Source organism: Suncus etruscus, chromosome 15, assembly GCF_024139225.1.
Source record: "Suncus etruscus isolate mSunEtr1 chromosome 15, mSunEtr1.pri.cur, whole genome shotgun sequence".
Taxonomy (NCBI): domain Eukaryota; kingdom Metazoa; phylum Chordata; class Mammalia; order Eulipotyphla; family Soricidae; genus Suncus; species Suncus etruscus.
This window is the reverse complement of record NC_064862.1, coordinates 19,736,271-19,761,559: the sequence shown is the minus strand read 5'-3', so window position 1 is coordinate 19,761,559 and position 25,289 is coordinate 19,736,271. Positions and strand designations below refer to the sequence as shown.

The 25,289-nt window shown below is 42.2% G+C and overlaps 2 protein-coding genes across 2 annotated transcripts in view; one reads left to right on the top strand and one right to left on the bottom strand.

Moving 5' to 3' along the window:
• The window catches only part of RAD9B (RAD9 checkpoint clamp component B), a 34,355-nt gene extending 30,243 nt beyond the window's left edge, over positions 1-4,112 (bottom strand). Inside the window, 2 exon segments of the mRNA XM_049787766.1 lie at positions 3,807-4,019; positions 4,106-4,112. Of these exon segments, the coding sequence (XP_049643723.1) occupies positions 3,807-4,019; positions 4,106-4,112 (220 nt within the window).
• Positions 4,113-4,153: 41 nt separating this feature from the next.
• On the top strand, positions 4,154-18,081 carry VPS29 (VPS29 retromer complex component). Its single transcript, XM_049789379.1, has 4 exons — positions 4,154-4,206; positions 13,727-13,918; positions 17,159-17,394; positions 17,615-18,081. Exons 1-4 carry the CDS (start codon positions 4,204-4,206, stop codon positions 17,730-17,732), a joined length of 549 nt encoding a protein of 182 aa, XP_049645336.1. The 5' UTR covers positions 4,154-4,203; the 3' UTR covers positions 17,733-18,081.
• Positions 18,082-25,289: the final 7,208 nt, after the last annotated feature.

Below are 25,289 nucleotides of genomic sequence, written 5' to 3'. Positions count from 1 at the left end.
GTGGCCAAAAAAATCAAAAGATATGATTCTTGGCAGCCCTAGAATCTCTAGGGAGGATCAAAGTCAAATAACACAAAGGGCTGAGGCATGCCAGGAGTGATTCCTGAGTGTAGAGCCAGGAGTAAGTCCTAAGCATCACCAGGTGTGGCCCCAAAATAAACAAACAAACAAAAAGAAAAGGCCAAGAAAAAATCGTGGCATTTTAGATATTTTCTTTTTTTTTTTTTTTTTTGGTTTTTGGGCCACACCCTGTGACGCTCAGGGGTTACTCCTGGCTATGCGCTCAGAAGATGCTCCTGGCTTCTTGGGGGACCATATGGGACGCCGGGGGATCGAACCGAGGTCCGTCCTAGGCTAGCGCAGGCGAGGCAGGCACCTTACCTCCAGCGCCACCGCCCGGCCCCCATTTTAGATATTTTCAACTGGCCCACAAATTAGTACTAATCTGTGGATGGAAACCAGTAAATGGTCACTTCTGTACAGAAAAAATATGGTCTTGGTAGGTGTCCTGCTGTAACTCCCAAATATGCTTAATTTGCTGAACTTTTCTGAATTTGCTTCCTCATTTATAAAAGAGTGAGGGTCTGGGTTAAATGCCATCTGAGCTCCCTTCCAATCCATGTACCCTTACTATGTAAAGCGTTGCTATCTTGATCTGCTGACTTGTTATTAGTGGGATTGATAAAAGTGAAATATAACTACTTTACACCTCAATTAGGCTGGTTTTCTAGAGTTTCATTAGACTATTTGGGAGATTCTTAGGGGCTGTTCAACTTCAAATATGATGTAAACTATAATAGTCACTATTATGCACAAAACATGTCAAGTGTTGAACTTTATCATTTATCAGGGCATTTGACATGTTTCAGAGGAATTACAAGCAAGTTAAAAATTCTCGAATTTTGGGCCAGAGAGATAGCATGGAGGTACGGCATTTGCCTTGCATGCAGAAGAACGGTTTTTTGAATCCCAGCATCTCATATAGTCCCCTGTGCCTGCCAGGGGCGATTTCTGAGCATAGAGCCAGGAGTAACCCCTGAGTGCTGCCAGGTGTGACCCAAAAACCAAAAAAAAAAATCTTGAATTTTTTTACAAATATAATTTAATACAAGTTGGTTGAAGCATGTCTTCATATGATAGCAATAGAACACTCTGAGGAGGGCCCGGAGAGACAGCACAGCGGCGTTTGCCTTGCAAGCAGCCGATCCAGGACCAAAGGTGGTTGGTTCGAATCCCGGTGTCCCATATGGTCCCCCGTGCCTGCCAGGAGCTATTTCTGAGCAGACAGCCAGGAGCAATCCCTGAGTATCGCCGGATGTGGCCCAAAAACAGACAAAAACAAACAAACAAAAACTAACAAACAAACAAACAAAAAAGAACACTCTGAGGAAACTTTGAGAATTGCCTCAATTTGTGATCTCTTGAATTTATCCACTCTGAAGTTATCAATAAAAGATCTAAGACAATTTATGCATCAAAATTCTATGAAATTTAAGTAAAATTAAAAAAAGGGGGGCTGGAGAGGGCAGGGCACTTGCTTTGTACAAAGCTTACCCAGTTTAATATACAGCAACCCAGATGGTCCCTAGTGCTCTGCAAGGAATGACCCTTCAGTAGCAGAGCCAGGAGGAAGCTCTGAGCACCACTGGGTGAAGAAAAGGGAGAAAGAAAGCAAGGGAAAAAGGAAGTAAATGAGGGGAAATTTTAATAACTTGACAGGTGGCGATTTCAAGACAAGTCATGAGCTGGTGGGACTGGGGAGACAGAGTGCTTGCCTTGAACAGGCTGACCAGAGTTCAATACAGGTTACCCCAGATGGTCCCCCAGCCATACAGGAGTGCTTCTGAGTACAGAGCCAGGAGCAGTAGTGTACTGCTGCGTGTGGACCCCACTCCAAAACCAACACCAACACCAAAACAAGTCACTAGAAAGAAACTAGAGACACTCAATATGCACTCCAAATGTTGCAGAGAATGGAAAATGCTAGATCCCCCGCCACACCCCCACATTGATGCCCCTCAAAAAGAGAAGTTTGGGCTAAGTTAAATCGATTGCCTAAACTAGTCTGGCACTTTTTTTGGTTTGTTTGTTTGTTTTGTTTTTGGGTCACACCCTGCAGTGCTCAGGGGTTTCTCCCGGCTTCACGCTCAGAAATCGCTCCTGGCTGGCTGAGGGGACCATCTGGGTACGGGGATTCAAATCACCGTCCTTCTGCATGCAAGGCAAACACCCTACCTCCATGCTATCTCTCCGGCCCCCTAGTCTGGCACTTTTAATGTTAGTATAAATTAAGAATAATTTGGGGGCCGGTGAAATAGCATGGAGGTAGGGTGTTTGCCTTGCATGCAGAAGGACAGTGGTTCGAATCCTGGCATCTCATATGATCCTTCAAGCCTGGCCAGGAGCGATTTCTGAGCATGGAGCCAGGAGTAAACCCTGAGCACTGCCGAGTGTGACCTAAAAACCAAATAATAATAATAATAACAATAACAATAATAATAATAATAATTTTAAAAGGGCCCAAGAGACTAGCACAGCGGTTAGGTCACTTGTGTTACATACTGCTGACATGGGTTCCCTCACCAGCAGCACTTCAGCACTCTGGACAGCACCAGGTATAATCCTTGATCACAGAGTCAGAGTATGCCCTGAGCAACTGCTGGATGTTTCCCCCACAAATAAAACTAAAAGGATGTTATGTTGCACCAGAGATGGATGACCATATCAGTACACACAATCGATCCAGAAAATCATATTACCTAAGAATATGAAAAGGTGCCAGAGAGAACCTGAATGTCACCCCAAGCACTCTTGAATACTGCTGGGAGAGGTGCCCCCGCCATACCCACTCCTCACAAAAAAAAAAAAAAAGAACCACGAAGTTGGGTAAAATAGATGGGCCTTAAAATTGATACTGTACAGAATGACCAAAAAATAAGTTTCCATTTTGCATCACTTTGCATTAACCATTTTTCTCTGAAGCTGGCAATAAATAAATACATAAAACAATAACTAAAACAAGACAAGTTCCTGTCCTCCCATGCTTATAGTTCAGGAGGAAAACCAAAATTACATCATACAGTTGAGTATTGAGGCAAGAACAACACTGTGCAAGAACTTTCTAGAATTATAGGCAGCGGCAACTTTCTGGGTCATTACCACTTGGGCCAGTCCAAATGAAACGCAAGAGGCCTCTCCATGATCTTTTTCTTGGACGACATATTTGGACTGTAAGAAAGGACCAGATTTCCCTAGATAGAGGCTTGCTAGGGTAACCTACTTTAAAGGTCCATTTACAATCACGATCCAGAGCATTCCGATTTGTCACCGCGTTCTTCGTGAGGGTCCAACTCATGTCTGCGGCAAGTCTTCCCACGGAGGAGCACTTTTCGCTGAAGGGCCTGGAATCAGACCTGGAGTGAAGTGACTCCATGGCTGCTTTGATATAAATCCTTTTTCCCCCTAATTTTGTGTTGTTTTGAGGAGTCACACCCTGGCAGTGCTCGGGCATTACTCCTGGCTCTGCACAGGATGCGGGGGACCCTATGGGAGGCCGGGGATGGAACTCGGGTGGGCCATGTGCAAGGCAACTGCCATGCCTCCAGCCCCTCCAACACGTGTTACTATTGCTAAAGCACATGGGGAGGCACGTGCAGGTCACGTGGCTTGCATATGTGCGGGAGGCCCTGGCGCCACCCAGGGCAGATGGAGGCGAGTCGGGTCCAGGGTTTTCTCAGCTCCCGGTGTTCTCTTTTCCTCGACGCACCATTTGGCAGGTCCCACTCCCGACTTCCTTCAGTAGACACCTTTCACGTGGCTGCTGCTCATCTCGCACTTCAGCATAGCGGCGGGGCCCTGACTGACTGACTGACTGCACGGCGGCGCGACCGGCTCGGCCCGGCCCGAGGTGCCCGGATGTTTCCCGCCCGCACTCCCGCGCTTGCGCCTGCGCCTGCGCCTTCCTGAGCGTCGCGATCTCTCGGAGGCCTCTTCCTCTTCCGGCCGCCTTCTCCCTCCCACTTCCGGAAACGGAACGGAACGAAATGGCCTCGCGGGCCGAGTCGGCGGGGAAGGGCCCGTGCGAGCCCCCGTAGGCCAGGCCGGCCTCTCATTGGCCAAGCGTGGAGTGGGCGGGGCAGCCGGAAGCGGAAGAAGGGCGGCGGCGACGGTGGAGCCGAGCGGAGCCCGCGTCCGACTGTCAGGATGGTGAGGACGCGGCCGGGGATCTGCTGCTCGGGCCTCGCTGCCGGGGAGCGGACGAGGAGGGCCGGGGCGGCCCAGGGGCAGAAGGGGCCGCGTGTGCTGGGGGCGGCCCTGGAAGGCGATGGCGATGCGGAGCGGACCAGAGCCCTGGAGGAGAGGAGGGAGGCCTGGATGATCCAGAACCACGACAGCCCAGGGTTTACTTTAGGCTTCTGGTGCTTTTCCAGTTTTGCCTGGTGGAAGAGGAAAGAAATGACCCGATCTGATCCCATATTCACACGACAGAAGGTTTTTCCCCCCCGTAGGGTAGTTGATTTATTCAGGGAACGATGCAGAACAGATGCAGAATCGAGCCGGAGCCGAGCCTTTTAGGATGGGGAGCATTTTGTTTGGCAAAGGAGATTAGGACGGCTAGTTGTAGTGTCCCCCTCTAAAAGCAAATTGGGGTGTTTAGAAAAATCAGTTTTGGCTTGAGGAATCTTTTTATTATGATTTTTTTAGGTGGTGAGTTAGTGGCAACCAATAAATGTTCAATTATGGACAATTTTCAACTTAAGGACAAATTTTTCAACTTCACAAAAATTAGTTCATTTTAATCAACCTATGGGCAATTTTTCAACTTTACAAAAATTAGTTCAAGTTTTCTTTTTACAATTTTTGTAACAGTGATAAGCGTTCATTAGAAACTAACTTTGAAAAGACAAAGAGATAGCACAGTGGGGACGGCTCTTGCCTTAGACACAGTCTATCTAGTAACTAGATAGTGGTGGGCAACCTTTTTTTTTTTTTTTTTTTTTCAACTGAGTCAAATCTCGCCAGAACCGCGATTGAAATTTATTTTGAGAGCCACACAGGGCATGCACTGACAGAGGCTAGGAGCAGAGTCCTGACTCCTGGAGCGGCCGGCCGCCCGGCACACAGAAGAGCAGCATTAAAAAGTGTAAAGAGCCAAACGTGGCTCATGAGCCACGGCTTGCCGACCACAGATCTAGTCCAATCCTTAGGATCCCATACAGTCCCAAAAGCACTATCAGGAGGAATTCCTAACTGCAGAGACAGGAATAGCCCCTGAGCATCATCATTGGCTGTGGCATGCACACATACCAAAAGAAACTCTAATATTTATATCTTGAGTTATATATTTTTCTAGACCAGCAATATGCATAGTATTTTCTCTTTCTTGGTGGTGGTGATTATGCTCAGGAGTTGCTCCCCTTGGTGATTATGATTATGGTTGCTTTTTAATGGGGGGGGGGTCATACTCAGGGGTTACTCTTGGCTCTGTGCTCAGAAATCACTCCTTGCAGGCTCAGGGGACCATATGGGATGGCGGGAATCAAGCCACCGTCCATCCTCGGCCAAGTCCAAGGCAAACACCCTATGGCTGTGCTATCACTCTGGCCCCTGATAGAGGGTTTATAATCCCAAACATGGCCTGGTTGAGCTATCTCTTTTGCCCTAATCCTCTTTTTATACTGGTAAGCAAACTACAACTCACACACACACACACACACACACACACACACATATATATATATATATATATATATATATATATATATATATATATATATATATATATAGATTGTAGGTCACAACTTTTTTATACCTCCATTCTGATGAAAATGACATTTTGTGAACTGTTAAGAGAAAAATATTAAACAATACATTTATCAATATTATATATTTGTTTACAGTAGAACTGTGAATCGACCCAAGTGTACCATTTGTTAAATAAACAATTTCTGCAGCCTGTCATTGGTCTGTGGAAAGACAGTTGAAAACCACTAGATTAGCCATTTTACATTTTCCTCATCATGTAGGTGGCTATATATCAGTGTAGTAAATTCATTTGTTTCTTAGGATGATTTTCAGCCTATTTTGATTTCATGAGAAATAAATCTGTTATAAATCAAGAGAGATCAGTGTTGAAATTTTGAACATAAAAAAATTAAAAATTGGGGGCTAGAGCAATAGCACAGTGAGTAGGGCATTTGGCTTGCATGTGGCTGACCCAGATTTGATCCCCAGCATCCCATATTGTTCCCCCGAGGATCGCCAGAAATGTCTCCTGAGCACAGAGCCAGGAGTAACCCCCAAAAACCTAAAAATTAAAAATCGGGTTCAATTCTTGCACTCCATATGGTCACCTGAGTCCACCAGGAGTGATTATGGAGTGCAGAACCAGGAGTAACCCCTAAGTATCAGGTTGTGACCCAAAAAAACAAACAAAAAATTAAACAATCAGGGTCTGGAGCAATAATACAGTAGGTAGGGTGTTTGCTTTACATGTGCTTAGTCTGGGTTCAATTCCTGGCATCCTGTATGGTCCCCTGAGCACTACTGGGTGTTAAAACGAAAGCCAAAAAGAAAAAAATCAGTATACTTGTGGAAACTGAGAGATAGTACAGCAGGCTGAACACTTGCTTTGTATGTGATCAACCCGATTTGATTATTGGCACTCTAAATAATCTCTGAACACAGAGTCAGAGTAAGCCCTGAGCACAGCTGGGTGTGGCCCCAAAACAAAGAATAATATTGGGCTGGAGAGATAGCACAATAGGTAAGGAAGGCACTTGCCTTGCACGTGGCCAACCTGGATTTTTTTTTTGGGGGGAGTTTGGGTTTTGGGTCACACCTGGCACTGCTCAGGGGTTGGTTACTCCTATCTTTATGCTCAGAAATTGCCCCTGGCAGGCACAGGGGACTATATGGGATTCGGGATTCGAACCACCGTCCTTCTGCATGAAAGGCAAACACCTTACCTCCATGCTATCGCTCTGGCCCCAACCTGAATTTTATCATCGACATCCCATATTGTCTTCCAAACACTGCCAGGAGTGATCCCTGAGTACAGAAATAAGAGTAACTTCTGAACATCATCAGATTTGGCCCCAAAATATCAGTATACTTGAGGTTTAGATCTTCAGAATTTAGAAAATACCTCTAGAGACATACCTCACAGGACTAGAACACATAATATGTGTGTGTGGGGAGCCCCAGAGTTGATCCTAAGCACTAGATAATACCCTGAGCTCTGAGCTCGAGTAATTCTTGAGCACACTTGCTGTAGAATCATAAAAAAAGAGAATTCAGAAAGTGTTAGTTTCCATCTAAACTCTTACTGAGGGAATCTTTCAAGTCATGTTATAAAGTCTAAAGATTGGAAATAAAAGTGACAGTCAATGTTTAGAATAAAATAGGAAAATCAGAGGAAATTGATAAGCTGCCTATGTGTTTGAATGCACATATTTTAAAATGATAGCAAATCATTTTTGCTTGTTTTAAGTGTACATATGCTTAGGACTACAGTAATTTTATTTTTTGACCCAAGCTGATTTTGTTGTTTTTGTTGTTTTTTGGGTCACATCCAGTGGCACTCGGGTTACTCCTGGCTCTATGCTCAGAAATCGCTCCTGGCAGGCTCAGGGGTCCATATGGGATGCCAGGGTTTGAACCACTGTCCTTCTGCATGCAAGGCAAATGCCTTACCTCCATGCTATCTCTCCGGCCCCCAAGCTGATTTTTAACATTTTCTTTCATAACACTCAGAAATCAACAATTGCATATTCATTTAATGTGAAATTTTGGTTGTTTTCTTTTTGTTTGCTTCTTTTCATTGCTTTCTTTTAACATTGGTCATGTTTCACCCTTTTTTTTTTTTCCAACCCCTGTCTGCAATCAACTTCTTCATCTCACTAAGGCTGGGCACAGAGTAAGTTTCTTCTCTTAGCTCATACTAACAATTGTGGTTTGGGTATCTGATTACTGAATTTTTTTCATCCATTCTAGGTCTATCAAATAGGAAGTACCAAATTCTTACACTGTGATTTTATTGATTCTTTATATAAATTTAATAGGGCTGGCATTTCCAGGATCTATTTTGTGTGTGTGTGTGTGTGTGTGTGTGTGTGTGTGTGTGTGTGTGTGTGTGTGTATGTGTGTGTGTTTAAAGATTACATCTGCAGGGCCAGAGGGATAGTACAGGAGGTAAGGTGCTTGCCTTGCACAACCCAATTTCTGTTCCCGGCTTCCCATATGACCTCCTGAGCACTGCCAAAAGTAACTTCTGAGTGCAGAATCTGAACATAGCCAGGTATGACCCAAAAACAAATGAACAAACAAACAAAAATAGATTACCTTTTGAGGTTGGAGATAGTTCAGCATGGTTACATTCACCTCCAACTATCAAAGAATGTAGCCCTAGAGATCCTAAACACTTCTGGATGTGTCCCTGGAGTTCCCCAGTATAGTCCAATAACCATATTGCCGCCCTGGTCCTTCGATGCATTGCAGGGTCTTGGACTTTATTATAGCATCATATTTTTGGGTTTTTACACTGAACTGCCAACTTTGGCAGATTGCTGATGGGTTCCTCTGGTCTCAGGAACCTTCAATCTTTTGGGGAGGTTCCCCACCCCCCCAAAAAAGGATCACATCTAATCAGAATAGTATGGAATTTGGATAACAGTATTTCTCAGAGTATTACTTTGGTTCTGTAGCTCTATTTTTCTATAATTCTGTTGTGTTGAATAAAACTATATAGTAAACTAAAGAAAGCCAAAATTGGGGCTGGAGAGTTAGTAAAGCAGGTAAGGTATCTTGCCTTGCACATGCCAACCAGGCATCCCATATGTTCCTCTAAGCCTACGAGGATTGATCCCTGAATATACAGCCAGAAATAACCCCTGAGCATTGCCAGATATGGCCCAAAAACAAAAAAGAAAACTAATTGAGTTCTGTAAGCATCCTTACTAATTTTAAATAATTTCTTAGCGATTAAGAAAAAATATTTTGGGGCTGGAGAGATAACACTGCAGTGGGGTGTTTGCCTTGCATGTGGCTGACCTGGGAGGGACCCAGTTTGATTCCTGGCATCCCATATGGTCCCCCAGCCTGCCAGGGGTGATTTCTGAGTGCAGAGCCAGGAGTAACCCCTGAGCGCCACTGGGTGTGGTCAATCAATCAATACAGTTTAAAAAAATATTTGGGGGTGGAGAACTAGTACAGGGGGTAGGGAATTTGACTTGCACACTGCTGACCAAGCTTCTATCTACAATACCCAAAATGGTCCCTTAGTGTAGAGCCAGAATTAAACTCTGAGCGCTTCTGGGTGTGGCTGGACCCCCTCCCCAATAAGAAGTGTTTCTATCATTGTTATATCTTTAGACTGTTAATTGTTTGACTATATACTTGGGCATAGTAGATCATAGAATTGAAATCATCAACCATTATTATATAATCTCTCGCTAAAGTTTTTTTTTCTAACACATTCAGATTAAATAGCTCATTCATTATTGGTTCTAAACATTTTCAACCTATTAGATAGCTTTTTTTTTTTTTTTTTTTTTTTTTTTGGCAGGGGAGGAGGCATATCTGGCAATACTCAGGGTTTACTTCTGGCTCTGCACTCAGGATATGAGTTTTAGGGGTTTCTATTTTTTAGGTGTTTTTGACTACACCCAGGAGTTACTCCTGGTTCTGTATTCAGAAATCCCTTCTGGCAGGTCTGGTGGACCATATGAGATGCCGGAGATTGAACCCAGGCTGTCCACGGGCAAGGCAAACATCCTACCCACTATGCTACCGCTCTGGCGCCTCACTTTTTTTTTTTTTAATATATCAGCTTCCCACATTAATTGTACTTCAATCCATGTCTGAAGGTATCCCTTTCTGTACATGAAGATCAAAATATTTCCAGATATTCTTTTATTTTGGGGGGGGGGGCACATCGTTTGATGCTCAGGGATTACTCCTGGCTAAGCGCTCAGAAATTGCCCCTGGCTTGGGGAGACCATATGGGACGCCAGAGGAGCGAACCGTGGTCCTTCCTTGGCTAGCGCTTGCCTCTAGCGCCACCTCTCTGGCCCCCAGATATTCTTTTTATTAACTAAAGTTAAGGATAGAAATTTAATGTGATTTTTAGTTTTTCAAGATACTTTGTCATTAAGATTTGAGTTGCAATAATGTTATTAAACAGATGCATCTGACACTACTCTTTATAAAGAAGAACTTTGGAACAGGAGAGATAGCACAGCAGTAGGGCGTTTGCCTTGCAAGCGGCTGACACAGTACCAAAGGTGGTTCAAATCCCGGCATCCCATATGGTTCCCCGAGCCTGCCAGGAGTGATTTCTGAGCACAGAGCCAGGTGTAACCCATGAGTGCCACCGGGTGTGGCCCAAAAACCCAACCCTCCCTATATATATATATATATATGTGTATATATATATATGTATATATATATTATATATATAAAGAACTTTAACAGTATCTTTTCAAGCTAATTTTGTAACCTTGTATTATTTCAGTGACTCTTACTTTGTTATTAGTACCCTCCCCTTGCATTTACTCTGAGTTTGTTTTAAGATGAATCAACATTTCTTTTTGTAATCATTTTAATTTTACTCATTTTATTTTTTGATTAATTTCAATTTACAGACTGATGACAAAACTATTTTTTGTTTTATTCAATTTTAAATATTTAATGTTTTCTTTGATTATACTAACGATTCTTTTTGCCTATTTTGAAAACAGTTAAAAGATATATACATCTTTATAGAAAATAGCCGATCAAAAGTGCTTATAGTAATTAACATGAGAACATTTTCTTTGGGGCTGGAGGGATAGTACAGTGGGTAAGCCAACCTCACTTTGATCCCTGGCACTGCATTTGGTCCCCTGAATACTGCCGGCAGTAATCCCTGAGCACAGAGCCAGGGATAAGCCTTGGACACACTTAGTTGAGACCCCAAAAACAACTCCAAAAAAATAAAACAAGGAATCAGAGAGATAGTACAACAGACAAAGTGAGATTGCCTTGCACAAGGCCTACTAGAATTCAGTCTACAGTATCATATATAGTCTCCTAAGCCCTGGTGATTGGTAAACCCTGATCACCGGTAGGTGTGACCTCTGTCCCCACCAAAAATAAAGTTCTTTAGAAGACTATATATATTAGAAGAGTTGGAATGCACGCTTTGCATACAGGAGTCTTGGAGTCTATTACCAGCATTACATAATCCCCAAGAAACTTTGTATGTGGCCCTGAAAAAAAAAGAGTATTTGATTTTTAAATTAAAATTTTGTAGTTTTTAAATTTTTATTATATATTTAAATGCAAAATTTATTTTTGTCATTTGAGATTATGTTGCAATTTTAAACCACCTCTGCTAAATTCATTTAGTTGAACTCTTTTGTTCTAATGCTCTAATGCACATTAAAACTATGAAAATGGGGGCTGGAGAGATAGCATGGAGGTAAGGCGTTTGCCTTTCATGTAGGAGGTCATCGGTTCGAATCTCAGTGTCCCATATGGTCCCCCCCATATGCCTGCCAGGAGCAATTTCTGAGCCTGGAGCCAGGAATAACCCCTGAGCACTGCCGAGTGTGACCCAAAAACCACACACACACACACACACACACACACACACACAAAGAACCTATGAAAATGTTATTTTAAGTTTGGGAACTATACATTGAGTTCATAATAATTTAATCTAGGCAGTAAAAAAAGGAGAGTGAGGGGGCAGAGTGATAGTACATCAGTAAGGTGCTTGCTTTGCATGTGAGTGATCTGTTTTGATCTTGGTATCCCATATGGCCCTGAGTACATCGGGGTGTGACCAAAAAACAAAAAGCCAAAAACAAAAAACAAAAAGGCAAGATCAGGGAGATGCTCAGTGGGCTAGACCACATGCTTTATATGTGAGAGGCCCCAGTTCTGTCCTTCACACCACATGATCGCCCAGCTCTGGGAGGCTGTGCTCCCCAAATAACATCACACACACACACACACACACACACACACACACACACACACACACACACACACACACACACACACACACACAGTTTAAACTACACCACATGATCCCCCAGCTCTGGGAGGCTATGCTCCCCAAATTACATCACACACACACACACACACACACACACACACACAGTTTAAACTATATGAGGCCAGAAAAATAGTACAGTGGGTAGGCACTTGCCTTGCATGCAGTTGGCCTGGCGATTCAGTTCCTGGCATCCCATATGGTACCTCTAGCACTGCCAGAAGTAACTCTGCAGCACAGAACCAGGACTAACTTCAAGCACTGCCGGGTGTGCCCTCTTCCCAAAAAACTATATATTATTTAAACTATATATGTATATATACATATATATAAGTAAAAATTCTGTAATGCAGTAGAGACATTTGACTTATTTGACAATAAAAATCTAAGATTTATAAAACATGCTATTTTTATACTTCCATAACATATATAGCCAGTAGTTTTAGGTATAGCTAAAATAACAAAAATTTTGGACTGTGTTTCTCAAAAAAATTGCCCTTATAGTAAATTATGGAATTATTAAAAAAAATGTTACAAGCCAGAGAGATAGCACAGTAGTAGGTTGTTTACCTTGTATGAGGCCAACCAAGGACTGACAGTGTTCGAATCCCGGCATACCATATGGTCCCCCATGCCTGCCAGGAGCGAATTCTGAGCACAGAGCCAGGAGTAACCCCTGAGCACCACCGGGTGTGACTCAAAAACAAACAAACAAACAAACAAACAAACAAACAAAAAAACAAAGCAGAACTATTCATTTATTAGTTGATTGATTGGTTGTTTGGCTACATCCCATAGCACTCGGGTTACTCCTGGCTCTGCACTCAGAAATCACCCCCAGCAGGCCGGGGGACCATATGGGATGCTGGGAATCAAACCAGGATCTGTCTTGGGTTGGCCACATGCAAGGAAAATGCCCCACCATGTGAAATCTCTCTGGCTCCATAGAATTAAAGTTTTGATTATTATATCTTTAACTGTTCTCTTAATCAGTGTAAAGCTTTATATGACATATGAAAATATGAGTTGCCATATTAGATATAAAAATTCCATATGGCCTAGTATTATTTTTATTATACTGCTAATTTTTTTGTTTATTTGTTTTTGGGGAGGAGCCACACCCAGTGGTGCTCAGGGGTTACTCCTGGCTATGCGCTCAGAAATTGCTCCTGGTTTGGGGAACCATATGGGATGCTGGGGGATTGAACCATGGTCTGTCCTAGGCTAGCGCAGGCAAGGCAGACGCCTTACCGCTTGCGCCACTGCACTAAGCACTGTGTTCTTGACAAATCAATTATTATGTTATTTGCACGTTTGTGACAAAAACTATTATTATTTGGTTTTTGGGCTATACCTGGCAGCACTCAGAGGTTACTCCTGGTTCTGTGCTCAGAAATCACTCCTGGCAGGCTCTAGGGCCATATGGAATGCTAGGGATCAAACCCCGGGTCGGCCTGTGCAAGGCAAACACTGGCCCTTGTGACCAAAATGATAATTGATTTATATCAGAGCACATTATCATATATTTTTATTTACATGGTCTTGAGCGGAACCATATGTATAACTTCAGCTCTTTGGGATTCTGGAATGTTTGATAAGTTTAATTTGAGGGCTTTATGGGAGGAAGGAATGTTTTTTTTATAACATTTTTAACATGACATTTTGTCTCACCCGGGTACTCTAAAGTTGGTGTTGGTATTAGGAGACCTGCACATTCCACACCGGTGCAACAGTTTGCCTGCTAAATTCAAAAAGCTGCTGGTGCCAGGAAAAATTCAGCATATTCTCTGTACCGGAAACCTTTGCACCAAAGAGAGTTATGACTACCTCAAGACTCTGGCTGGAGATGTTCATATTGTAAGAGGAGACTTCGATGAGGTGATGTATCTCCTTCTCCCTTTCCAATGCCCTGTACACTGGACTATCCTCTGACCTTTTTTGGCTCGTTTTTTTTTTGGGCCATACCCGGTGATGCTCTGAAATCTGTGCTCAGAAATCGCTCCTGGCTTGGGGGACCATATGGGACACTGGGGAACCGAACCGCAGTTCGCGCATGCAAGATCAACTCCCTAGCACTTGCACCACTACTCTGGCCCCTATTTCCCCCCTGTTTTAAGGATCAAACCTATAGTCTCATGCGTGCAAGGGAAGTGCTCTGTCACAGCTCTTGCCTTCTTAATCTTTCATATAGAACCTCAATTTAAGACCTGAGTTTGTCAACTTCTTTTTTTAAATTTTTCTTTGTTGTTGCTGTCAGTTTTGGTACCACACCTAGCAGTACTCAAGACTGCTCCCAGAAATGGTAAGTGATTATGCTGTGCTAAGGCCCAAACCTGAGAATCTCACATGCAAAGTGTGTACTCCAGCCCTTTGCGCCATCTCCCTAGCATTGGATTTTGGATCCACCCAGAAATGCTCAGGGGCTATTTGTAACTCTGGGCCCAAGAATTGTTTCCAGAAGTGCTCCGGGGTTACTCCCAGTAGTGCATGGGATTACTTGATGCCAGGATGGAATGAGCCTCCTTCAGGCATAGTATAATCTCAGCCTTACTTTTTTTTTTAAATTTTTATAAACATTGTAAGTTGCGGGGCCGGAGAGATAGAATGAAGGTAGGATGTTTGCCTTGCATGCAGAAGGATGGTGGTTCGAATTCCTGGCATCCCATATGGTCCCCTGTGCCTGCCAGGAGCAATTTCTGAGTGCAGAGCCAGGAGTAACCCCAGAACAAAAGCTGGGTGTGACCCAAAGACCAAAAAATAAATAAAAAAACTGTAAGTTGCAAAGTTGTTCATAATACAGTTTCTTCAGGTATTCAGTGTTCCAACACCAGTTGGAACCAGTGTTCCAAGTCTGACCTTCCCTCCACTGTTGTCCCCAGTATCCCCTCCATTTCCCCCCTAATCTCATCACCTAACTTGGCACAAAATAGTTTATTTTATACTGCTTGTTAAAATATACATTAAGACATAAAATTACTTTTTATTAATAATTCCCTTTGGAGCTAGGATGAACAGGGTGGTATGTGTGTGTTGTCTAAGGTTGTATACTTAAGTTGGCTCTCTGAGGTTGCATTCATTAGCTGTGTTGTCAGACACATTCAGCTCTATTTTTTTATTTGTTTGTTTTTGGGGCCATACCCGGTGATACTCCTGTCTACAGGTGTAAGAAGGTTGACAATGCCCCCACCTACTCCTTCGTTTTCAGTGGCTCTAACACCCCTTCCTTTTTTGTGTTTTTGTTTTTGTTTTTGGGCCATACCCGGTGACACTTGGTTACTCCTGGCTCTGCATTCAGAAATCGATTCTGGCTGGCTCAGGGGATCATATGGGATGCCAGGATTCGAACCACTGTTCATTCTGGGTCAACTGCGTGCAAGGCAAACACCCTACCACTTTGCTGCTGTGCTGTCTCTCCGGCCCTTATTGTGGATAGTTTGGATAGGGAGAAGATATGACTGCTTTTGTTGTTGTAGGAACCACTTTTGGTGGTACTCTGTATCACAGGTGATTGGAGAGGGGCTTGAATTCAGGGCCTTGCACATATACGGCATATGCTATGCCTTTTTTCTCCTCCTACTCTTATGCTATACCATTTTAACCATATTCCTAGACCTTATTTTAAGAGGTTTGTGGAAGTACAGGACAGGCATTGAGGAGGGATGGGCAAACTTTTTGTTTGTAAATTTGATTTATTAAAACCTGTTTCTGTTTATGCTGTATATATACTTAAGTTAGTTTCCTTAGCAGGAATCAAGTTCTGTCCTTCTGGGACTATCATGAATTACAGTGCACACAGCTTGCAGGGTTCGATCTCAAGCACTCAATATGGTCCCAGAGCACTGCCAGGGGTTCTGAGCATTGTTTGGTGTGGTCCAAATCCCACTGTCTCATCCCCCCAAGTAAATGACAAACTCTTTGCTTCTGATATACTAAATTCACAAATACTAGAGCTATAATGCTAGAGTTTCTGTCTTTTAAAAATCTTTTGAGGGACCAGAGCGATAGCATAGTGGGTAGGGTGCTTGCTTTGCACAGGACCAACCCTGTTAGATTCCCGGCATCCCATATGGTCTCCTGAGTCTGTTCAGAGTGGTTTCTGAGCACAGAGCCAGAATTAACCTCTGAGCACCACAATTGTGGCCCAAAAACAAAACAAAACAAAAATCTTTTGTGGGCTGGAGCCTTCATGCGGCTGACCCAGGTTCAATCCCCAGTTATCCCAGATGGTTCCCTGAGCCAGTCAAGAGTAATTTCTGGGCACAGAGCCAGAAGTAACCCCTGAGCATTGCCAAGTGTGTCCCAAAAAACAAATAAGCTAAAATTCTTTTTTGTTTTTGGGCCACACAGAACAGTGCTTTTAGCTTACTCCTGACTCAGCTAAAGAGTCACTTGGGGGCCAGAGCAATAGCACAGTAGTAGGGCATTTACCTTGCATGTGGCCAACCTGGGACAGAACTGGGTTTGATTCCTGGCATCCCATAAGGTCCTCTGAACCTGCCAGAAGAAGGCTCTGAGTTCAGAGCCAGAAGTAACACTGCTGGGTGTGGCCCAGAAACCAAGGGGGGGGGGTGTAGAGTCACTTTTGGTTGGCACAGGAGTTTCCACCTTACCTCGGCCACTTTCTAGCATGTGACCTTTGGCGGGTTATTTTAACTTTGCCTATTTCATTCAGAAGTAATAGAACTTGCCTCCTGGGATTGTTTATAAATATTAAATAAGCTGGTAGTTATAAGACCCATAAAAAAAGTGCTTAACTGGTACTGCTTTATAATTGTTAACACTGTAGTTTAAATCACATATATAACTCTTAAAACCTGGGGTGTTGATTTGTTATTTTGATTTTGAGGTCACATATGGCCATCCTCAGGGACTTTGCTCTCTGCTCACAGGATTGAACTGGCACCTTCTGGATACAAAGCATGAGCTCAGCCCACTGAGCTATGTCTTTGGCCCCCTAATTTGAATGTATCCTTGCTTCAGGTTATATGCCTAGGCTATTTAATACATGTGTTGGATATGGAGTACTTACATTAAAATGTCAATGAGAATGAATATTTCAGCAGGTCTTTTAAACATTTGTATCTCTAATATATCTGTTTTCTTTGTCTATTTCTTTAGAATCTGAACTATCCAGAACAGAAAGTTGTAACTGTTGGACAATTCAAAATCGGTTTGATCCATGGGCATCAAGTTATCCCTTGGGGAGATATGGCCAGCTTAGCTCTTTTGCAGAGGCAGTTTGATGTGGACATTCTTATCTCGGGGCACACACACAAATTTGAAGCATTTGAGCATGAAAATAAGTTTTACATTAACCCAGGTTCTGCCACTGGAGCATATAATGCCTTGGAAACGTGAGTAGTATATGAATTGAGAATTTTTTTTATTTTGTAAGGTCAATTATTGCCTGTGTGACATTTCATAAGAGAGAAATTCAGCCATTTGAATAGTTCTAACCATTTTGGTAGTCATTCTTTAGTGACTATTATTTTTAATTATGTAATAAATTTCTTCTTAAATTTAAATTTATAATGCTACTGTCAACACACTGAAGTTCTTTGTATTTTCTTTCAGTAACATTATTCCTTCATTTGTGTTGATGGATATTCAGGCTTCGACAGTTGTCACTTATGTGTATCAACTAATTGGAGATGACGTGAAAGTAGAACGAATTGAATACAAAAAATCTTAAAGCCAGACCGTCCTGATGATTTTTGTGTTTTTTTCTTCATTCTCTTGTTGAAATCAAGTAATTAAACAATTGTCACAAAATTGTATCACTTTTATATATTTTGCAGTAAAATATATCATCTTCTGTTAATACAATGTGCTAAGCTTCTTGTAAACTATAAGAAAATATTTAGTTTATGTATATGATTTCTATGAAAAAATGTTCACCACACAGTAAATGGTCACGTTAAGAAAAATGTATCCTGAATATATCTTCGAAATTTTATTACAAAGTAATGCATGGGAAGAAATATTTTAGACTTTCTTGTATACATTTTTCTCTTAAGTAATAAAGTTACCTTTCATTTATACTTTCTTGATAAAGTGTTCTAATTTTTTTCCTTTATTTGAACATCTTGATTACATAAATGATTGTGATTAGGTTTCAGTCATGTAAAGAACACACCTCTTCACCAGTGCAACATTCCCACCACCAATGTCCCAAATCGTGTTCTAATTTTTTTTTTTTTTTTTGGTGTTTGGGCCACACCCGGCAGTGCTCAGGGGTTACTCCTTGCTGTCTGCTCAGAAATAGCTCCTGGCAGGCACGGGGAACCATATGGGACACTGGGATTCGAACCAACCACCTTAGGTACTGGATCGGCTGCTTGCAAGGCAAACACCGCTGTGCTATCTCTCTGGACCCGTGACCTAATTTTTTAAGAATTGTAAAAATGAGGGGCCAGAGCGGTGGCACATGTGGTAGGACATTTGCCTTGCATGCCCACCTAGGATGGACCGTGGTTTAATCCCCCAGCATCCCATATTGTCCCCCAAGCCAGGAGCGATTTCTGAACGCATAGCCAGGAGTAATCCCTGAGAGTCACTGGGTGTGGCCTAAAATACCAAAAACAAAAACAAAAACCCACCAAAATAAAGAATTGTAAAAATGAGGGACTGAAGAGATAGCACAGCAGTAAGGCGTTTGCCTTAGGCGCAGAAGGATGATGGTTCAAATCCCTGCATCCCATGTGGTCCCCCGAGCCTGCCAGGAGTGATTTTTGAGCATAGAGCCAGGAGTAACCCCTGAGCGCATGAGCGCTACTGGTTGTGACCCAAAAACCAAAAAAAAAAAAAAAAGTAAAAATGAGAGACCAAATGAAACTAGACATTTATTAAGATTATGTATAAAGGGGGTCGGAGAGATAGCACAGCAGTAGGGCATTTGCCATGCATGTGGCCAACCCAGGAGGGACCCGATTCAATCCCCAGCATCCTGTTTGGTTCCCCAACCTGCCAGGGGTGATTTCTGAGTGCAGAACCAGGTGTAACCCCTGAGTGCCACTGGGTGTGGCCCAAAAACCAACCAATCAATTCAATAAAGTTTAAAAAAAAGTTATGTATAAGTGAAACAATCTTTAGGATCTCCCTTATAATATCAAATCTTTTTCATTTTTCTAAATGAGTCAACATATAACATATTAAAATTGACTCCAAACTTGTTTTAAAATTCAACTATTTTTTAATTATTTCTTATTTAAAGCATTGTGATTTACGAAGTTATTAAGTTTTAGACATATAATATTTCAGCGCCAATCCACCAGTGTTGTCCTTCCTCTACCAATGTTCCCAAAGTCCATCCCATACACCACTCTGCGCCACAGCCTGTCATCATAACAGGCACCTTTTTAAGTTTTATTGTTAAAGTATGGGCCTCATGATTTCATTTTTGTTGACTCTGTGGCTTGGATATTTAGTTCTGTCCTTTCATAATACCAATAATGCACCTGAATCTCCTTGGCCCCTGTCCCCCACACCTGTTTTTCTCTTCCACTCAATTTCTTTCCTTTTCCTCGCTGTACTCTGGGGCCAAGTGTTCTAGACATCCCCCATTTAAACCACTGTATTCCTTCATGCAGTTATTCTAAATACCCCGTATAAGTTATATCATCCTGTATTTATTCTTCTGGCTTCATTTAACATAGTATCTTCCAGTTCCATCCATGTTGCAGTGAATTGCATGATTGTATCATTCCTTAAAGCTATGTAGTATTCTATAGTAAATATTTATTACTTCTTCATGATCTACTCATCTGTTGTTGAACATCTGGGTTGATTCCAACTCTTAGCTATTGTACTGAGTTCCGCAATGAATAATGATGCATACATCCTTTTGAATGAAATTTTTCTGTCCCAGGGTCAGATACCCAAAAGTGGAATTGCTGGATTATATGACAACTCAGTTCTGAGTTTACTAAGAACCTTCCATACTGTTTTCCACAGGGGTTGAACCAGACAACATTGCAAAAGTAGTGGATGAGGGGCCGGAGAGATAGCATGGAGGTAAGGCGTTTGCCTTTCATGCAGGAGGTCATCGGTTCAAATCCCGGCGTCCCATATGGTCCCCCGTGCCTGCCAGGAGCAATTTCTGAGCATGGAGCCAGGAATAATCCCTGAGCACTGCCGGGTGTGACCCAAAAACCACACACACACAAAAAAGTAGTGGATGAGAGTTCCTTTTTCACCACATCCCCACCAAGATTGTCTTGATTTGGATTTCCCTGATAAGTGATGATGAGCATTTTATCATGTGCTTGTTGGGCAAATTTTGGTCTTCCCAAAGAGAGGTGTTTTTTGATGAGGGTTTTAGATTTGAGAGGGTGGGGATTGATCTTTGTACTTTTATATATGCTAGTATCAACCCTTTATCTCATGTGTTTGAGTGCAAATATTTTCCCCACTCAATTAGATGTCTTAGTTTTAGCCCGTTTCTTTTGCCATACAGAAACTTCTTAGTTTGATGTAGTCTTTTTTTGTTTGTTTGTTTGATGTAGTCTTACCAACTATTCTTAATTTAGGTCAAAACAAAAATTTGTGGGGCCGGAGAGATAGCATGGAGGTAAGGTGTTTGCCTTTCATGCAGGAGGTCATCGGTTCGAATCCCGGCGTCCCATATGGTCCCCCATGCCTGCCAGGAGCAATTTCTGAGTCTGGAGCCAGGAATAACCCCTGAGCACTGCCGGTGTGACCCAAAAACCAAAAAAAAACAAAACAAAAAAACAAAAATTTGTTTAAACATCTAGTGGTGCTCAGTGCTTAATGCTCAGGGATCACTCCTGGTGGTCTTGGGGAACATAGGTAGTACAACAGATAGAACCTGGGTCAGCCTTGTGCAAGTGGGCCACTATCGCTCTGGATCCTAACAAAATTGTTTCAACCTCATGTTTAGAAAGGAGTATACTAGACTGAAGATACAATGTAAAAAGTATCCTCTCAACAAATCCACTAATGTATGATAATTTTGTAGTTTGGGACCATAACTCTCAATGTCAAGAATCACTCTTGGCTCTGCACTCAAGAATCACTCCTGGTTCTGTGCTCGGAATCACTTCTGGAGGGCTGGGAGGAGGGGGACCAAATGGGATTCTGGGCATTGAACTCAGGTCGGCCACACTGAAAGTAAGAGCCTTACCAGCTTGTACTATATTTCTCGGACCCTCATATGTTGCAATTTTAATAAAAAAAAAAGTGTCGGGGGTGGAGCAATAGTATAGCAGATAGGGTGCTTGCTTGCATGCAGCTGGCCTAGGTTTTATTCCTGGCACACCATGTGGCCTGAATTTACCAGGAAAGATCCCTGAGTATAGAGCCGGGCACAAGTCCTGAATACCTCCAGGTGAGGCTCTCATTAAACTCCCCTCCTTCCCTCCTCCAAAAAGTGCCTATAAGGAGGCAGGCTGTGAGTTAGGGGAAAGTAGGAGGGAACCTGGGGACACTGGTGGAGGAAAGTTGACAGTGGGGGAGGGACTGGAGTTGGAACTCAGTGTGCTCAACTACGAATAACTTTATAAATCATGACAACTTAATAAAAATAAAAACTTAATTAAAATATTAAAAATAAAATTTATTTGCAGACCACAGTCTGAGGATAAAAAAGGAAGAGAGAGAGAGAAGAAAAATGTCAGTCACAGAGACAGCAGGGTCGAGAGCATGGGGGAGATCGGGAGGGAAACTGGAGACATTGGTGGCTGGAAATGTTCACTGGTGAAGGTTGTTGTATATTATATGACTGAAAATCAATCATGACAACTTTGCAACTGTGTATTTTATGTTTCAATTAAATGATTTATATAAAATAAAATTTATTAAAATAAATATAATGACACGAAATGCAGAAAATTGCAGATATCTACTTCATAATAAGATTTTACAAATACATAAAATTAAAATAAGTACTGGAAAGATGGTACAGAGTTCAGGGCATTTTCCTTGAAAGGGGCTGACCTGGATTCAGTTCCAGGCAGCCCCCATGGTCTTAAGAACTAGTAAGACTAATCCCTGAGCATAGAGCTAAGAGTAAGCCCTAAGCACAGCTAGGTATGTCTTAAAACAAAAAAAAATTTTTTTGATTTTGGGTCACACCTGGCAGCGCTCAGCTCAGGGGTTACTCCTCACTCTGTGCTCAAAAATCACACCTGGTAGGTTTGGGGGGACCATATGGGATGCCGGGATTTAGACCAACGCCCATCCTGTGTTGGTTGCATGCAAGGCAAACAGCTTACCACTCTGCTATTGCTCTGGCCCCAACAAAACGTTTGTTTTGTTTTTGTTTTTGTCTTTTTTTTTTGGTTTTTGTTTTAGTTTTTGTTTTTTATTTTTGGTTTTTGGGCCATACTCGGCGGTGCTCAGGGGTTACTCCTGACTCTCTGCTCAGAAATAGCTCCTGGCAAGCACAAGGGACCATGTAGGATGCCAGATTCGAACCAACCGCATTAGGTCCTGGGTTGGCTGCTTGCAAGGCAAATGCTGCTTTGCTATCTCTCTGACCCCCCCAAAACGTATTTTTAAAAAAGATCAAGAACATTAATCTGTAGGTCAAATGATCCAGTAAAGAGAATGGGGTTCCATAAGCAAAACACCAATCAGCTGTAACAAGCCAAAGAAGGAATTGCCAGTCAATATCCTGCAAGCATGAGAAGAAAATAAAAGAATAAACAAATTCATGCCAACACATTTAACTCAGATTAAATGAACACAAATTAGAGAACACAACTTACAGAAAATGGACACAGTGGGCAAGGGAGATAGGACAGGGGGCCAATGTGCCCCTGTTGGTCCCCCAGCACTGCTGAAAGGACATTGGTGGTAACTTGTAGGGCAGAGCCTGAGCAGTGTTTCAACCAACCATCCAATGTGGTTGGAAGAGTAAGGCCAAGAGTGGCCCCAACTCCTCTAGGGAGTCCCACCCCCAGGATTCCACCCTGCTGAGAAGTGGATTCAAGTTCTCTTGGGAGTCCCACTACACAAAAAACTGACACAATAAGGAAATCTGAATAATACACCAAATCTAAACTCAAGTCCCAAGACCTCCAATTAACCTGTGTCACAGTCTGAATTACTTTTCCCAGTATAATCTTCCTTAATGCTCTAGCTAAATGATCTTCCTTCCACATTTCTTTTTTTTCTTTTATTTTTTAATAATATTTTTTATTTAAACACCTTGGCTACAAACATGATTGTGGTTGTGTTTCAGTCATACAAGAAGACACCCCCCATCACCAGTGCAACATTCCCAGCACCAGTGTCCCAAATATCCCTCCTCCTCACCCCGCCCCCAACTGTACTCTAGACAGGCTTTCTATTTCCCTCATACATTCTCATTGTTAGGATAGTTCACAATGTAGTTATTTTCTAACTAAACTCATCACTCTTTGTGGTGAGGTTCATGAAGTGGACTGTAACTTCCAGCCCTGCTCTCTTTTGTCTCTGAAAATTATTGCAAGAATGTCTTTCATTTTTCTTAAAACCCATAGATGAGTGAGACCATTCTGCATCGTTCTCTCTCTGACTTACTTTACTCAGCATAATAGATTCCATGTACATCCATGTATAGGAAAATTTCATGACTTCATCTCTCCTGACGGCTGCATAATATTCCATTGTGTAAATGTACCACAGTTTCTTTAGCCATTCATCTATTGAAGGGCATCTTGGTTGTTTCCAGAGGCTTGCTATGGTAAATAGTGCTGCAATAAATATAGGTGTAAGGAAGGGATTTTTGTATTGTATTTTTGTGTTCATAGGGTATATTCCTAGGAATGGTATAACTGGATTGTATGGGAGCTCAATTTCCAGTTTTTGGAGGAATCTCCATATTGCTTTCCAGAAAGGTTGAATGGCATTCCCACCAGCAGTGGATAAGAGTTCCTTTCTCTCCGCATCCTGCCAGAACTAAAGGCAACTTCAAGGAGGAAACTGCACTCTCATTCTTTGTGATGTGTGCCAATCTCTGTGGTGTGAGGTGGTACCTCATAGTTGTTTTGATTTGCATCTCCCTGATAATTAGTGATGTGGAGCATTTTTTCATGTGTCTTTTGGCCATTTGTATTTCTTCTTTGTCAAAGTGTCTGTCCATTTCTTCTCCCCATTTTTTGATGGGATTAGATGGTTTTTTCTTGTAAATTTCTGTCAGTGCCTGGTATATTTTGGAGATTAGCCCCTTATCTGATGGGTACTGGGTGAATAGTTTCTCCCACTCAGTTGGTGGCTCTTGTATCCTGGGCACTATTTCCTTCGAGGTGCAGAAGCTTCTCAGCTTAATATATTCCCATCTGTTAATCTCTGTTTTCTCTTGTTTGGAGAGTGCAGTTTCCTCCTTGAAGTTGCCTTTAGTCTCAATGTCATGGAGTGTTTTACCTACGTGTTGTTCTATATACCTTATAGTATCAGGTCTGATATCGAGGTCTTTAATCCATTTGTATTTTACCTCCATAGATGATGTTAGCTGGGGGTCTAAGTTTGCTGTTTTGCAAGTGGCTGGCCAGTTGTGCCAAAACCACTTGTTGAAGAGGCTTTCTTTGCTCCATTTAGGATTTCTTGCTCCTTTATTAAAGATTAAGTGATTGTATGTCTGGGGAACATTCTCTGAGTACTCAAGCCTAGTCCACTGATCTGAGGGTTTGCCTTTATTCCAATACCATGCTGTTTTGATAACTATTGCTTTGTAATACAGCTTAAAGTTGGGGAAAGTAATGCCTCCCATATTCCTTTTCCCAAGGACTGCTTTAGCTATTCGAGGGTGTTTATTGTTCCAAATCAATTTCAGAAGTGTTTGATCCACTTCTTTGAAGAATGTCATGGGTATCTTTAAAGGGATCACGTTAAATCTGTACAATGCTTTGGGGAGTATTGCCATTTTAATGATGTTAACCCTGCCAATCCATGAGCAGGGTATGTGTTTCCATTTCCTGTGTCCTCTCTTATTTCTTGGAGCAGAGTTTTATAGTTTTCTTTGTATAGGTCCTTCACATCTTTAGTCAAGTTGACTCCAAGATATTTGAGTTTGTGTGGCACTAATGTGAATGGAGTTGTTTTCTTAACATCCATTTCTTCCCTATTATTATTGGTGTATAGGAAGGCCATTGATTTTTGTGTGTTAATTTTGTAGCCTGCCACCTTGATATATGAGTCTATTGTTTCTAGAAGATTTTTGGTAGAGTCTAGGGTTTTCTAAGTAGAGTATAATGTCATCTGCAAACAGTGAGAGCTTGACTTTTTCCTTTTTTATCTGGTTACATCA

What these genes read in the sequence shown, in the direction of transcription:
- VPS29 (XM_049789379.1), top strand. An exon ending in TAAGAGGAGACTTCGATGAG is followed by an intron (nt 13,919 to 17,158) that starts GTGATGTATCTC and finishes CTATTTCTTTAG; the next exon opens with AATCTGAACTATCCAGAACA. An exon ending in GCATATAATGCCTTGGAAAC is followed by an intron (nt 17,395 to 17,614) that starts GTGAGTAGTATA and finishes ATTTTCTTTCAG; the next exon opens with TAACATTATTCCTTCATTTG.